Raw genomic sequence first — 15,623 nt, forward strand, 5'->3', positions numbered from 1 at the left:
TCTTTTAAGACTTTGAATAGCTCAGCTGGAATACCATCACCTCCACTAGCTTTGTTGTTAGCAATGCTTTCTAAGGCCCATTTCACTTCACATTCCAGGATGTCTGGCTCGAGGTCAGTGATTATACCGTCATGGTTGTCAAGGACATTGAGGTCTTTCTTGTATAGTTCTGTGTATTCTTGCCATCTTTTCCTAATCTCTTCTGCTTCTGTTAGGTCCCTACCGTTTTTATCCTTTATCATGGCCAGCTTTGCATGGAACGTTTCCTTGATTTCTCTAATTTTCTTGAAGAGATCTCTAGTCCTTCCCATTCTATCGTTTTCCTCTTTTACTTTGCATTGTTTATTCAGGAAGGCCTCCTTATCTCTCCATGCTGTTCTCTGGAAATCTGCATTCAGTTGAGTAAATCTTTCCTTTTTGCCTTTGCCTTTCGCTTTCCTTCTTTCCTCTGCTATTTGTAAAGCCTCATCAGACAGCCACTTTGCTTTGTTGCATTTCTTTTTCTTTGGGATGGTGGTGATTGCTGCCTCCTGTACAATGTCATGAACCTCCGTCCATAGTTTTTCAGGCACTCTTATCTATCAAATCTAGACCCTTGAATCTATTCTTCACCTCTACTGTATATTCATCAGGGATGCAATCTAGGTCAAACCTGAATGGCCTACTGGTTTTCCCCATTTTCTTCAGTTTAAGTCTGAATTTTGCAATGAGTAGCTCATGATCTGAGCCACAGTCAGCTCCAGGTCTTGTTTTTACTGACTGGATAGTGGGCTAGGGACAGTATATATTTAGACGTGTTAGGGCATTTGATTTATTTTCTTTTCACCTACTTACTGTTATATTTCTGCACCTTGTTGTTTGACCTCCTATATAATAAACTATTTTCATTGTTCACTCTGCCTGGTCCTCACGCTTATTATTTGGCCAAAAGGGAGGTCTAAAGGCCTGGGAAGGTGCTCTGGGCCTTCTCAGAGGAGCCTGGAACCAGAGTGGTGGCAGCGTCAGGTCTGTAGCAGACTCAACCACAATACTGCTTGTCCTTCCTTCCCTTATCCTCACCCAGATACTTTCCACAGGGCTGTTCCCCTCCCCCTCCAGTATTTCTTCACAAACCCTCTCTTTACATACAGCACCACTCCACCTCCTCTTCAACCCTTTTAATTTTTCTTGAACAACTCATATCCATCCATTATTACATTCCCGTCCTGGGGGTCATCCCACCAAGTCTCCGTAATGCCTACTAAATCATATCCCCCATCGGCATTAGGAGCTCCCTCTCACTGGCAGTCTTTAGGCACCAGCTGGACAAACACTTGTCAGGGATGCTCCTAGTCCATAGGTTCCCAAACTTATTTGGCCAACCGCCAAAAGCCAGGACTCTTCTTTCTTTATATTTTCACTGCCCCCTTATTTGTATTCAACGCTCCCCAATTGCACCCAAGACTCCAACCACCTACCTGGATCATTCCAGCACCCTCAGGGGGTGGTATTGTCCACTTTGGGAACTAGTGCGTCAAGTCTAATCCTGCATTGAGCAGGGGGTTGGACTAGATGGCCTGTATGGCCCCTTCCAACTCTGTGATTCTATGATTCTAAGCTCAAGCTCTTCTTTCTTCTTGCACAAGCTTTGGGCATTTGTACGTAGACACCTGAAGCCCCACACTTTTGGCTCCATTAAACCTTGCTCTTCTTTATTTAAATCCCTATCGTGGTCATCTCCTTCCCTTTACAGTGTCAGTTTCAAGCCCTCTTAATGAATCTCCCCAGGTTTCCACCAAACACCTACTTCCCTAACCTTAACAGGTGAAGTCCATTGTGTGCTAATAGGTTGTTGTGCAGAAAATCTAGCCTGTGGTCCCAGAATCCAAATTGCTCCTGCTGGCACTACCAACGCATCCAGTAGTTTACCTCCATTATTGTCCGTTCCCATCATATTCCCCTTCCTATGACAAGAAGGATTGAGGAGAACTCCACCTGTGCTCCAGTTCCCTTCAGCTTCCTCCTGATAGCTTCATAGTCACCCTTAAGACAGCCCGACTCTGGTTGGGAGGGCGGGGTAGAAATTCAATAAATAAATAAATAAATGCCCAAATATAAATATAAACATTGTTTGCACAAATGTATACCCAGGCTTTTATGTTTTTATTGTCGTTTGTTTCTCTAGTGCAAGGTCAGCAATGTTCTATGATTAAGTAGCCAAGGTGCATGAAGATTCTCTTGGTGTAGTGGTTAGGAGGACTCTAATCTGGAGAACCGGGTTTGATTCCCCACTCCTTCTCCACATGAAGTCAGCTCCACCTACCTCACAGGGTGTCTGTTGTGGGGAGAGGAAGGGAAGGCAATTGTAAGCCGCTCTAAGACTCCTTCAGGTTGTGAAGGGTGGGGAATAAAACAAACTACTCCTCCTCCTCCTCCTCCTCCTCTCCTTTCCTTTAAGTCCCGCACCCATCTTTTGGCTGTCTTTCCCTTCACATACTGGGTCTTGTGGCATCTCGCATAAAGGTAAAGGTAAAGGTTCCCTTGCTCGAAAGCCAGTCGAATCCGACTCTAGGGTTGCGGTGCTCATCTCCGTTTCAAAGCCGAAGAGCCAGCGCTGTCCGAAGACGTTTCCGTGGTTATGTGGCCGGCATGACTAAACACCAAGGCGAACGGAACGCTGTTACCTTCCCACCGAAGTGGTACCTATTTATCTACTTGCAATCTCGCATACACCTCCCTTAACTTAGAAGATCTATTTTTCTTCAAGAGTCACATTTGGCTCTGGAGCAGTGGGCTTGTTGCAGGCCCCCCCGTCTGCATTGGTGGTGTGGCCAGGTTAGGTGCGGCTGGGCTGGGCTGGGCTGGGCTGGAAATCCGACGTGTCTCACAGACTTGGTGGCGTCACTTGAGTTAGAAATTAGTGTCCTGCCTGAGAGTGTTCCTTCATAAATGAAATGTATTAAACACCTTAACTGTTGTCTGAATTCCTCTCCCTCTTTTTTGCGTCTTAATCCTTGCAGGTCTGGGATCTCAGTGATATTGACAAAGACGGTCATCTTGACAAAGACGAATTTGCCGTGGTAGGTTTTCAGGGTGCTCACCCTTTGACCCAGGGGGCTGTGCAGGGACTGCTGAGTGGTGGGATCTGCCTGAGTTCCCAACTGTGCAGGAGGGCCCATCTCCCCCCCCCCAGGCCTCCTCAGTGGATTTCACTTTTCCCAGGCCTCTGTCTTCTTCTACTGTCCCGTCCCATCTCCTGCTGCATCGCTGCCCCGGCCCCGTTCGTCCTTGGTGCTGCCTCGCTGCATGTTTCCCTCCTTGTTGCCCTCTGCAGATCTCTTTTCCCTCTGGGCCCTTTGCAGGCAATGCACCTGGTGTATCGCGCTCTCGAGAAGGAGCCTGTTCCCTCTGTGTTGCCCCCGCCTCTCGTCCCACCTTCCAAGCGAAAGAAGACGCCCGCCTTCCCTGGAGCAGTCCCTGTTCTTCCTGCTAGCCCTCCCCCCAAAGACAGCCTGCGCTCCACCCCCTCCCATGGCAGCGTAAACAGCCTGAACAGCACGGGGAGCCTGTCGCCCAAACACAGCCTCAAGCAAGCGCCGGTATGTGTGGACCCCGCGTGGGGGGGGGGGGTTGGGCTGAGTTGAGCCAAGCCCAGTTTTTTCCCAGCCTGGCAGTGGCTCTCGGGTCTGTGTAGGGCAGAAGTCTGGCCTGGTGCTGCTGCCTGAGAGCTTCTTTGAACAGGGATTGCTCTGTAAGCCGCCCACGGGTTCTGGTTCCGCCTCCCCATGTGGAGTTCAGGGGCTTTATTGGCAGAAGTCTAGGTGATGGGCAGCAGGCAGGTTCGTCTTCACTGATGTCTCGGGGGAACTGGGGGGGGGGAGTTCACCTACTGCCCCCTGTTAGTGAAATGCTGGCTTTTGCTAACATTTGGCGGTTGTTTCAGGCCCCTGCCGCCTGGGTGGTGCCCGTGTCCGACAAGGCCCGCTATGATGACATTTTCTTGAAAACAGACGTGGACCTGGATGGGTTTGTGAGTGGTCTGGAAGTGAAGGACATCTTCATGCACTCTGGTCTTTCTCAGAAGCTCTTAGCACACATATGGTAAAAATCTGTTCTCTTTTCTTTCCCAGTCAGAAGGTGTGATGTTGTTGGGCAGTGCTGGGTGTTAATTGAGCCATTGGTATTCCAGAGATTAGGGCGGGTGTGTGTGTCTCTCTGAGACAGTCCGGTCAGGTGCTTTTCTGCTTTCTGTAGAGTAAATTTGGGCTCAGGGGTGCAGTGTGGTAACACCAATTTTCTGACAGGGCCTTGGCCGACACAAGGCAGATGGGGAAGCTCAGTAAAGACCAGTTTGCGCTCGCCATGTTTCTCATCCAGCAGAAGGTCAGTAAAGGCATCGATCCTCCACAGGTGTTGCTCCCAGAGATGATTCCTCCCTCAGAAAGGACCACTCCTGTACAGGTGAGCGGCCCTGCTCTTATTTGCTATTACAAATAGCTGTTCCCATCCCTCTTGTAATGCTGCCTTGTAGCCCTTAGTTACCTTCCCCGGGATTCTTGTTCTGCTGGCAACTGATAGTTTAAAAAAAATGCTTCTTCCGATGTTATTGACCCTGAACGGTTTGTCCTCCTGTAACCCTGGTCAGTACTGGCAACAGGAGGCTGGCTTTCACAGCAGGCAACGCAGGATGTGCATGGCATCTTCTTTCCTCCCCATCCTCTGGCACGTTCTGCCTTTCTGTCACCATGGTCCCTTTTGTCTTAAGGACTGATAGGCAGCAGCTTGGGGCCCAGGGGTTGAGACGCCAAGCCTGGCCAGGCAGATGCTTCCATTTACTCTTGTGCTTGTACCCTGTCCATCTCTTTCTCCTCACCGGGACATTTTCCTGGGCCCTTTCTCTGCAGTGTCTGAGCTGCTGCCCCTGTCCTTTTCCCTCTAGACTCTCTCAGGCTACTTGGCCTCTGTAGGACCTGAGATCTCGATGCTCGCAGAAATGCGTCGTGTGAGTACCTGCAGCGCCCCGGGGATTGCAGCCTCCACTGCACACCACCCCAGCTTTCCGCAGCATGTCTCTTTATCTGTGTCTGCTTCTGCATCCAGGGCAGCTTTAAAAGCAGTCACACTGAATTTTGTTCAGGCCACTTTTCTCTTTCCAGTGGCCAGTAGTCGATACCTTTTGGTTCAAGAATGCCAGTTTTGTGCTTGCATCCTGCTCTCTTGCTTTATTCACACATTGCTTTACGGTTCTGTTGTGCTGTCCTTTTGAGGCACGGAAGTCTCCCCATGGCTGGCTTCCCGAGTGTTATGCGAGACGCTGCAGTCCATTTCGCACGTGGGATAGGCCATAGGTTTTAATGCTGTTTGCAACCAGTCAGAATGTTGAGACTCCTGTGTAGATTTGGAAATGCCATTCTGGAGCTTGAAAGCAAGCTAATTTTGTGAGGCCAGGGAGGCTTCTGAATGATAAACTGTACCTCAGTAGGGTGTGCTGGTTTTTTACAGGACAGCTCAAGTTCCATCGGATCCGGGGAATATACTGGTGTGAAAGAGCTGGATGACATCAGCCAGGAGATCGCACAGCTGCAGAGGTTAGTGGTGTGGGAGGAGCAGCTCCCGGCTCACAAGTGTCACGCGCTTGTGCCATTTGTTTATAGAGCAGTTCTACAGCCGGTCATAACCTTTGTTCTCCCTTGCAATGACCCTGTGAGGTAGGTCATTATTGCACCGTTACTCTGCAGAGAGCTGTGTGCAGTGATGTCATTTGTTTTTTAAAAAGTAATTTATTACCTTATTCTTAACTGGGGACTTCAGACTAACTTCCTGACGAAGTCCCATTACTGAGGAGGGATTTAAACTCTGGTTTTTATATATAGAGACAAGCAATGTTCCCTCTAAGCTGTGGAGTCTTGTGAGCAAAAATTCTACTGTGTGAGCTACTGGCATTAAAGTTGTGAGCAAGTGATCTGGCTGCTGCATAAATTAGTTTGCTCTGGAGCCATCCTTCCTGAGCGAAGAGAAAAATGTGTGAGCCGGAGACTAAAAAACTGTGAGCTAGTTCACACTAACTCATCTTAGAGGGAACACTGGAGACAAGATTTTATTATTTATTTATTTATTTATTTTATTCAATTTATACCCCGCCCTCCCCGCAGCGCGGGCTCAGGACGGCTTACAAAGAGGCATGTGCCAATATAAAAACATATTTAAAATCATTTAAGATCACTACAATACAAATAAAATAAGATGTGCTTTTAAACCTGTCTTTATGCGCATACTGATGTTTTGTTCATTTGTACTATGTGCATAGTTAACATTTTACTTTTTTCTTTGTTCCAACCTTTTTGGTTTACCTGTATTGGAAAGAATGCTTCATCTGATGGTGTCATCACATTTTCCTCTGACAGAGAGAAATATTCTCTAGAGCAGGACATCCGAGAGAGGGAGGAAGCGATCCGGCAGAAGACGACCGAAGTCCAGGTAAAGAAGCCCTGAGGGCTGTTGTGGTGTGGTGGTCAGTGTGTCATAGTAAGAGATCCCGGTTCAAATCCCACTCTGCCATAGAAGCTCACTAGGTGACTTTGGGGCAGTCACTCTCACAGGCTTACCGACCTTACGGGGTTCTTTTGCAGAAGAGAGGGGGGGGTGGCTTGCTTACGAGTTCACAGCTGGAATTTGAACTGGGAGGCCTTTGTGATGTGCTGTTCTGTCCATCAGCTGCTAGGGGAGTAGAGCAGCCCTTTGGGTGTTTTGTCACTGTGACCAAAGCCTTAAATCTGTGCCGGTGCCCTTTCATTCTCTTCGCCTGGCTGAAGTCCTTGTTTTACCACTTCTCCTCCCTTTGAGACAGAGTGGGCGTTTCTGAGTGACAATGGCAGCTAGGAAAGCAGGCTAGGAAAAGGTCTCAGCTTTTTGAACAGGAAAACTGTGCTGGCCAGTGCAGAGCCACTAAATTTCCTGTCTTAAAGCAGCCATGGCCTGCAGAATGAGTTCTGAGAAACCCTCTTGCGGTGCTGCTCATCTGGATCATGAAAAGATGTGATGCATCTAGTCCTGTCTCACACAGCAGCCCAACCAATTGCTCTGGAGAGTGGGTAAACAGGGCTCAGAGGCCAAGGCTTTCCCCTGATGTTGCCGCCTGGCCCTAGTATTCAGAGGTGTGCTGCTTCTGAATGTGGAGGCTCCCTTTAGTCACTGTGGTTAGTAGCCATTTATGGACCTTTCCTGTATGAATCCATTTTAAACCTATAGTCCAGGAGCCACTAGTCTACTTATCCCATTTCTACATCCTGTGTTCGTTGCTTACGATGCACTGTAATGATCCAGAGAAAGGAGGAGCCAACATCTTTTTCTGGGGGCAAAAGCTTTCCCTTCTCAGGGCAGCCACTTCTCCCCTTTGGACACCAGTCCATGGCTTCTTACTACTGCTCTGTAGATTTTGGTGTAGAAGTTGGAATTCTGGTTGGTCATCCTTGCCCCCAATAATCTGTCCTGTAGCACAGCATCTCTCTGCAGCTGGCTAACCAAGTTCTGGCTCTTCAGGATTTGCAAAACGATTTAGACCGAGAAACCAGCAGCTTGCAAGAACTGGAAGCTCAAAAGCAGGATGCGCAGGATCGCCTAGATGAGATGGACCAGCAGAAGACCAAGCTGAAGGATATGCTGAGTGATGTGAGGCAGAAGTGCCAGGAAGAGACGCAGGTGGTGAGGAAAGGAGCAGGAGACAGGGTGGGGGGCAGAAGACGGGATCTGGCCTACTGGAGCAGCTGGGCCCCTGCACTGGAGGGCCAGACAATGCTTTTAGGGGGACGGGCCTCTCACAAGGGACTTTGGCTTAAGCCGAAGGCCATGTGACGTTACACTCCCCTGTGGGTTTTGTATTGAAGGGCATCCATTGCTAGATACACACCTGACTTCGAGAATTAATTAGATGCGGTGACTGATGACTTCTGATTCTTAGCCACGTTCAGAGGCAGTGTTTCTCCAGGTGTAAGATGGTGGCAGTCTGCCTCCTTGCCCAGGTTGTGAATTTCACATGTGAATGCACCTTTGGAGGGTAATTCTGTGCTTCCTGAAGGATCTGGACACATTGTCAACCTGCAAAATAAGGAAACCCTTCTTACATTTTCGGTAGCTTTCGTAAGCTTTCTCCCCCCCCCCCCCCCACACCCCGACCAATTTTCACCCCTCTTTTCCATTTTCAGATTTCGTCATTAAAAATGCAGATTCAGTCCCAAGAGTCAGATCTAAAATCCCAGGAGGACGACATCAGTAGAGCAAAAGTGGAACTGAATCGGCTACAGCAGGAAGAGACGCAGCTAGAGCAAAGCATCCAGGCTGGGAAAGTACAGCTGGAGACAATCATAAAATCTCTGAAATCAACTCAGGAAGAAATCAGTCAGGTAAGGCGTCGCTTCCACTGATGCAACCTCTCTTCTCCACCTGCACTGTTTCTATACTGTCGAGGCCTCAGGCAGGGCTCTTTTTGTAGCAGGAACTCCTTTGCATATTAGGCGACACACCCCTAATGTAGCCAATCCTCCAAGAGCTTACAGTAGCCCCTGTAAGAAGAGCTCTGTAAGCTCTTGGAGGATTGGCTACATTAGGGGGGTGTCGCCTAATATACAAAGGAGTTCCTGCTACAAAAGGAGCCCTGGGCATTTCTGCATAAGCCATTTCCCAGGAGACAAATCTGTGGGGCCAAAACGCAAACTCCACTGTTATTTCTAGGAGGAGGCTGGGTAGCTGTGTGAGTCTGTTGCCCCCCAAGGCAGCAAAGAGTTTTGTGGTGGAAGTTCCCACAAGCCGGATTTCTATCCTTGCCTCTTTGTGTCGGCCGATGACCTTGCTTTGTGGGTGGATACATTGCTGCCGGGGAGAACTCCGGCCTGACTGGATGGTTGACCTCTTTTTTTTTTTTTTTTTTTTTTGGTGTTTCCGCCTGTGCTCTGCATCATCATGTGACTCAACTCCGTCCTGGGCATCTGGACTTTCTGGCCTCCCTTTGTCGTTTCTTTTGCAGTTTGTCATTCCGGCTTTATGTGTCCTTCTGCCAGGCGTCAGACAAAGTGGGCTCTGGCTCCTGGAAGCTGGTGCCAGAAGTTTGATAGCTTGGGCCACACCTCTTGCTTAACGTCGCTTGTTCGTTAATTTTATTGACGTTACTTATGGTCCCACATTTTTCACAGTTCCACAAGGCAGATTTATGCGTAGTGAGTCATTAAAATCGACAAAATGGGACATTCGGTAACTGATGCACTGCTATATTAGAAGTCTGGAACCACCAGAAAGAAAGAGAAGCGCAGCATAAGAATTCACACGACACATTAAGCGGTCCAGAAATTACATTGTAGGATCCTACTGACAATAAGGTATAGACCACAATTCCCAGTCATCTATCCAAGCAAGTTTGTGAACCATTCTGTATCGTACAGCCTTCTTGCCTGTGTAGAAAAGCCCTCTCGAAGAGTTCAGTTTTACCTAGGCTGAGGGAGGCCCAGGAGAGGGGGGTGGGAGCCTTTCCTGACCTCCTCGGGCAGGCCCCATCCCACCAGGCGGGAGACACAAGGGGGGAGGAAGCGCGTGAGTACAAAGGCCGTTTTTGATTTCGAACCTCCAAAGGAAGTTTAGAAAACTAATTGAGGGCCAAAAGTTAAAATCATAAGTGTACCAAAGAGTGTTTATTACAAAGATATATAAAAACTTAGTATGGGCCCAAATAAAGCCTTATAAAATGTACAAAGTTACAAATACACACAAAAGAGAACAGCCTGACGCATTTCGGCTCACAAGAGCCTTTTTCAGAGGTCAAATAGTGCAAAATATAACCAGCGACAGAGTCCCTGTAACACATGTAAGGCCATTAACAATAAATACAAAATAAATAAAATAGGACCAAAATTGGAATGTTCCAATATGGAATTGAATGGCACACCAAAAAGTTGCAAGGTGCGCTAGCCCTTGGATGGAAGAACTGACAAAGTGAAGTACTAACTAGAAGAGACGTCAGCGTTCCCTGGAGCGTATCATCAGAATCTCCATCTTGGAACTGTCATAGTTTACTGCTGAGCACCGATATTTTAATTGTAATGATTATTTATTGGTTTTAAATTGTTTTATTGTATGGCATTTGCCTCTTATGTTAGCCGCCCTGAGCCCATGTAGAAGGGCGGGATATAAACCCAATAAAATAAATAAATAAACTATTTGGGCCCACAAATACATCTGGCCTTGCATCAGAAGCTGTTGTATGAACTGGAAATATTATGTACCTCCCAGTTTAGGTCCCGAGAGTGCAAATAGAATCGCCTTGTCAGGGACAATGTGCCATCACCTGCACGTGTAACACCTGTTGTATGTAACACCTGCAGCAGCCCCTGCTGACTTGATCAAAGTTGTCTTGGTGGAGCACAGGGAGAGGGGCAGCCCCGCAAATAAGAGGGGCCACGGCCATGAAGGGCTTTGAGTGTGAGAGCCAATGCCAGATGGGCAGCCAGTGGCGCGTCTGCAGAATGGGAGTAATAGGCACGCTCCACCTAGCCCCCATTGGTAGCTGAGCCGCAGCATTCTGGGCCAGTTGGGAGTTTCCAAGTTGATTTTGAGTGGGGAAAGGAGGTATGGTTTTTGAGGCCGAAATACTTGCAACTCTTTCAAGAGCTAAAATCTTGCCCATTCAGTATCATTAGCCCCACCCACCCCTTCTCCCAGTTTCCCATATAAACATTTTGATGGAAATGATTGAAAAGCAACAGCAGAGCACCGCTGCCGCCACCTGGTTTTTGAAAGATCAGCGTCTCCTTGCGGATTCTGAAGTTGAAGAAGATCCTCTGGATGTGGATCAAAAATGCTTTGGAAGGCAGCCTGTGTGGAACCAGAGTTAGGATAGTAGTACAGCCCTCTGTGTGAATCATTAACCTACCTAAAAGGGCTCCTTCCACAGCACTGGTTGAAAACAGGAATGTGGCCAGGATCACATTTGCCACTTGTGTGAGGTTGGAAGCTGGTTATGGCTGGGTCGGCCATGGTCATTGTGCTGTGCTCTTCTTACAGGCAAGAAGCAAGCTTTCTCGTTTGCAAGAGAGCCACCAGGAAGCCAGCAGAAGCATTGATCAGTATAACGAAGCCCTGAATGGTGTCCACGGTGGCAGCATGACCAACCTGGCTGACTTGAATGAGGGAAACCCACAAAAGGACAGGGGCAGCTTTGGAACCTTGGTAAGGATGCCATGAATTCAGATTGTCCTGATCCAGAGAGTTTGAAGCTGAGAGAGAACCTAGAAAGTTCCCAGCAGAGGCAGATTTTGAGTTGGGGGTTGCCTGGTTCAGAGTTTGGTCTCTTAGCTGCTACTTTACGAGAGGCCATTCCACCACTGGGTGCATGCCGATGAAGGGACTCCTCAGTCCACTGTTACAGACCATGTTGGCAGGCAGATTCTTCCAGGCATGTTTATGTAGGTCGGCATGGGATGACAATCCCTGCCCAAGGAAATCTAATCCCATCTGATTGGTATCCCATCTGATCCCATCTGTATTGTATTCAGACATGTGAGTTCCTCTGCATAGCCTCTGGCTTGAGTTGAAAGTTACTCACCTGTTGCTAGTCTTGCTCGCATTTATAATTCTAAAGACTGTGCATAATTCCAAAGAATGTTGTTTGACAGGGAGGTGGGGGGAGATGCTGCTTGCCAGGTACCTGGTCTGCCTGATGTTTCTGTCTTTATAGCACATTAGCCTAAGAGCCATAGCAAGCAATAGAGTAAAACAGTAAAATCATCACAGTGTATACAACCAATAAAATAAGCATGTCATTGTAATATATTACAGTTTTTCAATAACACATAGCCATAACGATAGATTCAGGTGGGTCGCCGTGTTGGACTGAAGCAATACAACAAAGTCTGAGTCCAGTGGCACCTTTAAGGCCAACAAAGTTTAATTCTGGGTCTAAGCTTTCGTGGGCACATAGCCATAATACCACTTAGGAATCATCAGCATGTAAAACCTCAGTAATAACACACGACTGTTAGCAATACTTGGCAACCATCTAAGGGATCCAATTGCCTGGTGTTTCCACGTCTGATGACAGGACGATCCGTTCAAGAACAAGGCCCTGCTGTTCAGCAGTGATGCACAGGAACTGCATGCAGACCCCTTCCAGGCCGAAGACCCCTTCCGGTCAGACCCCTTCAAAGGCAGTAAGTATTGCCTGGGTGGAATGAGCCAGCCAGAAAGGGAGTGTCTTCAGCACCAGCTCTTCCCCGCCCATTAGCTGCCACCGTCTCTCTCTGCTCTCCCCAGGCGATCCGTTCCAGAACGACCCTTTTGCAGAGCAGCCATCCGCAGCAACTGGTAAGCCCCCATGTCCTCTTCTGCAGGGCCCTGATCTTTTTTTTCCTTGCTGAGAATTGGGGAGGGTGGAGAGACCATAGGATGGAATCGTCTGTGCCTTCCCAAAGAAGATGGACGAAATACGATCAGATACTGTGTCCGCGAAGTATGCCCAGGTGAGAGTACTACGAATCCTTGTTACAGCTTCGTTGGAGTACTTGCTGCAGCAGCCGCAGTAAAGAGGGCATGCTTCTGTTCCTGGGAACTGAGGAAGTCTGACAGCTGGGAGACGACTTAGGAAGGGGAATAGCAAGGGACGGGGCTCTGTTCCAATTGGCTTCCACTGATTGTCATTTAATGTTTGATAGGTCAGAAAGGGGGAAAGGCCTCCCCGCTGGATGGGTGGTGCATTTCTGTGTGCTTTGCTGTTAATTTCTGTGTTCTGACTCTTCTGCCAGATCCTTTTGGAGGAGATCCGTTTAAAGAAAGTGACCCATTCCAGACTTCCGTGCCAGAGGATTTCTTTAAGAAGCCTGAGAAAAGTGATCCATTTGTCTCTGACCCATTCTCAAAAAATCCCACGTTGTCCTCTAATAAAGTAAGGATGATGGGCCAGCTGGTGGCCGTTGCCCTGCCGTGAGCTTGGGTGGTGTGCGAAGACTTGTGCATTGTCTGCAAAGACTTGTGAAGGAGCTCAAGAGCTCTGTGGTGGGAGTGGGAAACTGAACAGTTCCTCCCTCTAGCACTGGGAGATGCGAAGCATGCCATTCCCTGAATGTACATGACCCTTTTGTTCTGCTCCTGTGTTTTAGCCTCATGGCTTCGAGAACTCCGATCCATTCATGACGTCAGGTCTCCCTTTGAAAGGCCCAGGTATGAGCAAAGGCCCTCTTTTCTCATGTGCTGAGTCATACCATTGCAAATTGACAGTGATGTTTTCTTTCCTTCCATAAGCTGTTCTACATGTATCCTAATCATACTTGCAAAAGTAACCAGGGGTTGAGTCAAGCTCTGTCCAAAGCCTACAATTTGGGTTTTGCCCTGAAGGATGGGTTATGCCATGGTACTGGGGCCCAGCTGCATGCGGTTCCTGAGATGCTCAGCAAGCTTCCATTGGCATTGGCAGTGTTGCATGCGGTTCCTGAGATGCTCCCACTCAGCAAGCTTCCATTGGCATTGGCAGTGTGGCAAGGGATCCCAGCTTGTCAGAGCGTTCTGGCCCAACCCTGTCTGGAGCTTGTCCTACAGGGTAGACATCTAAAAGAAGCTAGTTGGAAGTCACCAGCTTATTAACATTTTGGTTTCAGATCTTTTTGGGACGTTGGATCCCTTTGGCAGTGGCGCTTTCAATAGCACTGAAGGATTTGCAGATTTTAGCAGAATGTCAAAGGTAAGTTCTTCTTAAAGACACTCTCTCAATATTGAACAGAGGTTTCACCACCATATCTATCCCAATTTGATTTGATGCCTCCTCAGTCCCCCGTGGGAGTCATTTGGCAACATTTTAGCACAGAATCTGGTCGGTAGCCGTGTTGGTCTGAAGCGGAAGAACAAAGTTTGATATCAGTGGAACTTTTAAGACCAAAAAAGTTTTATTCAATATGAGCTTTCATGTGCACACACACTTCTTCAGATCCAATGAAATGTGTCCTACTCATAGAGGGTGGGCAGTGAATTAGCATGCAGAATAGTGAATATTTTTTTAACAGATTAAAAGAATAATAAGCTTAGTTTATTGCTATCGTCTGTTTCAGTTCAACTTGGGGGGGGGGGGGCAGGGAAAAAAAAACCTGAATTGTGAGAGTCTGTTACTAGGTTCTGTCTGTCTCCTCTCAAGCAAGGAGGAAACATTGCAGCATCTTTTTCTTTGAAGTGGGGCTATTGGCTATGTTATTTTCCTTGTCCCCAGACCAGCAAAATACATTTGAATCTTACCATTCCAAATTACATTACATATTAAGTAAACTGAGACTCTGCTGTTCCATTCTTCTCCCCTCACACATGGAGTTAACTAACAGAGTCCTTTTCTTAGAGGTTGGGTGCAATGTTATGTCAAAGAAATACATTTCAATATTCATTGTGTAATATTACAATTACTTATTCCACTATACTAGTCCAAAATAGAAATATACAAAATTACAGAGAATGTATAGTGCTTTTTGGTGAGAATACATACGCAAAGACTGAATGAGCTTAGCATATGTACTGAGACAATAAACTAATATCCCTTTTGAGTCCTGGGGATTCCATTGTTCTGAGTGTTGTAATAAGTTTTTGTTGTTGTTCAGTCGCACAGTCGAGTCCGACTCTCCGCGACCCCATAGACCAGATCATGCCAGACCTTCCTGTCTTCCGCCGTCCTCTGCAGTTTGCTCAATTTCATGTTCGTTGCATCGATGACACTGTCTAACCATCTCATCCTTTGCCGTCCTCGTCTTCTTTGACCTTCAATCTTTACCAGCATCAGGGTCTTCTCCAGTGAGTGCTCCCATCTTCGACGTGGTCTCTGTGCTTCACACCCATGGGATTCAGTGTGCATGCACTGGATCGATCGGGGCTGTAGCAAGCTCTATTTTAACGGATTTTCGCGCCCAGTCCCCGGGCATGCGCAGGAACCCCACCACGCATGCCCAGAGGGGTGGGTGCGGACATCCCACCAGTTCCTTTCTTACCGCCGCGTTGGAAAGACCTGTTTCTCCATCGGTCTGATTGGATCGCTGTTAGCTTCAGCAAACCTCTCAGCTCTAGGAAATTATTTCCATACTTTATTCTTTTCTTTTCTCTTCATTGTTCTTCAGAATTTTTTTTTAAAAAAGGACTTTGTTTTCTCTGAGGGGAATTTACCTCAGCCCTTCGGGCTACACCCCACACTTCTTATGGAGAAGAAGTGGGGATTTTTTAATAGGTGTCGACGTTGCGGAAGCAAACTTGCTCCTCCCGACCGGCACATTCTTTGTATTTTTTGCCTCGGGGAGTCTCATAAACCGGAGTCCTGTCGTCATTGTGCTCATTTCTCCAACCAAACAAGAAAAAAACGCACGGCGCGCCTTAAAGTAGCACTGCTTGAATCGGCTCTTGCCACACTGATGGAGGAGAGACCGTCCACGTCGACAGCTCCGACACCGAGGCCCGCCTTCGATGTTGACTGCCCAACACCGAAGCTACCGACATCGAAGGCACGATCGACCGCTTCCACGCCTGTTAAGAAGAAGGCTAAGGCAAGTACAGAAGCCAAGTCCGCGAAGAAGGGCACCTCGAAGTCCCTCAAGGCGGCTAAGACGGGGAAGGCGGCGGTACAAGCACTGGGTGATGCCCCTGTA

The 15,623-nt window shown here is 47.9% G+C and overlaps 1 protein-coding gene across 1 annotated transcript in view; it reads left to right on the top strand.

Moving 5' to 3' along the window:
• Positions 1-15,623, top strand: part of EPS15L1 (epidermal growth factor receptor pathway substrate 15-like 1) — a 59,883-nt gene that overhangs the window by 15,928 nt on the left and 28,332 nt on the right. The window contains exons 7-21 of the mRNA XM_015424652.1: positions 3,000-3,059; positions 3,342-3,578; positions 3,923-4,080; positions 4,284-4,440; positions 4,919-4,981; positions 5,482-5,567; positions 6,384-6,456; positions 7,519-7,680; positions 8,181-8,378; positions 11,026-11,190; positions 12,062-12,170; positions 12,274-12,324; positions 12,762-12,901; positions 13,116-13,176; positions 13,611-13,693. Coding sequence (XP_015280138.1) covers positions 3,000-3,059; positions 3,342-3,578; positions 3,923-4,080; positions 4,284-4,440; positions 4,919-4,981; positions 5,482-5,567; positions 6,384-6,456; positions 7,519-7,680; positions 8,181-8,378; positions 11,026-11,190; positions 12,062-12,170; positions 12,274-12,324; positions 12,762-12,901; positions 13,116-13,176; positions 13,611-13,693 — 1,803 coding nt within the window. The remainder of the gene's footprint in view (positions 1-2,999; positions 3,060-3,341; positions 3,579-3,922; positions 4,081-4,283; positions 4,441-4,918; positions 4,982-5,481; positions 5,568-6,383; positions 6,457-7,518; positions 7,681-8,180; positions 8,379-11,025; positions 11,191-12,061; positions 12,171-12,273; positions 12,325-12,761; positions 12,902-13,115; positions 13,177-13,610; positions 13,694-15,623) is intronic.

The sequence above is a fragment of the Gekko japonicus genome, unplaced genomic scaffold, assembly GCF_001447785.1.
Source record: "Gekko japonicus isolate JY-2015 unplaced genomic scaffold, Gekko_japonicus_V1.1 scaffold596, whole genome shotgun sequence".
NCBI lineage: Eukaryota > Metazoa > Chordata > Lepidosauria > Squamata > Gekkonidae > Gekko > Gekko japonicus.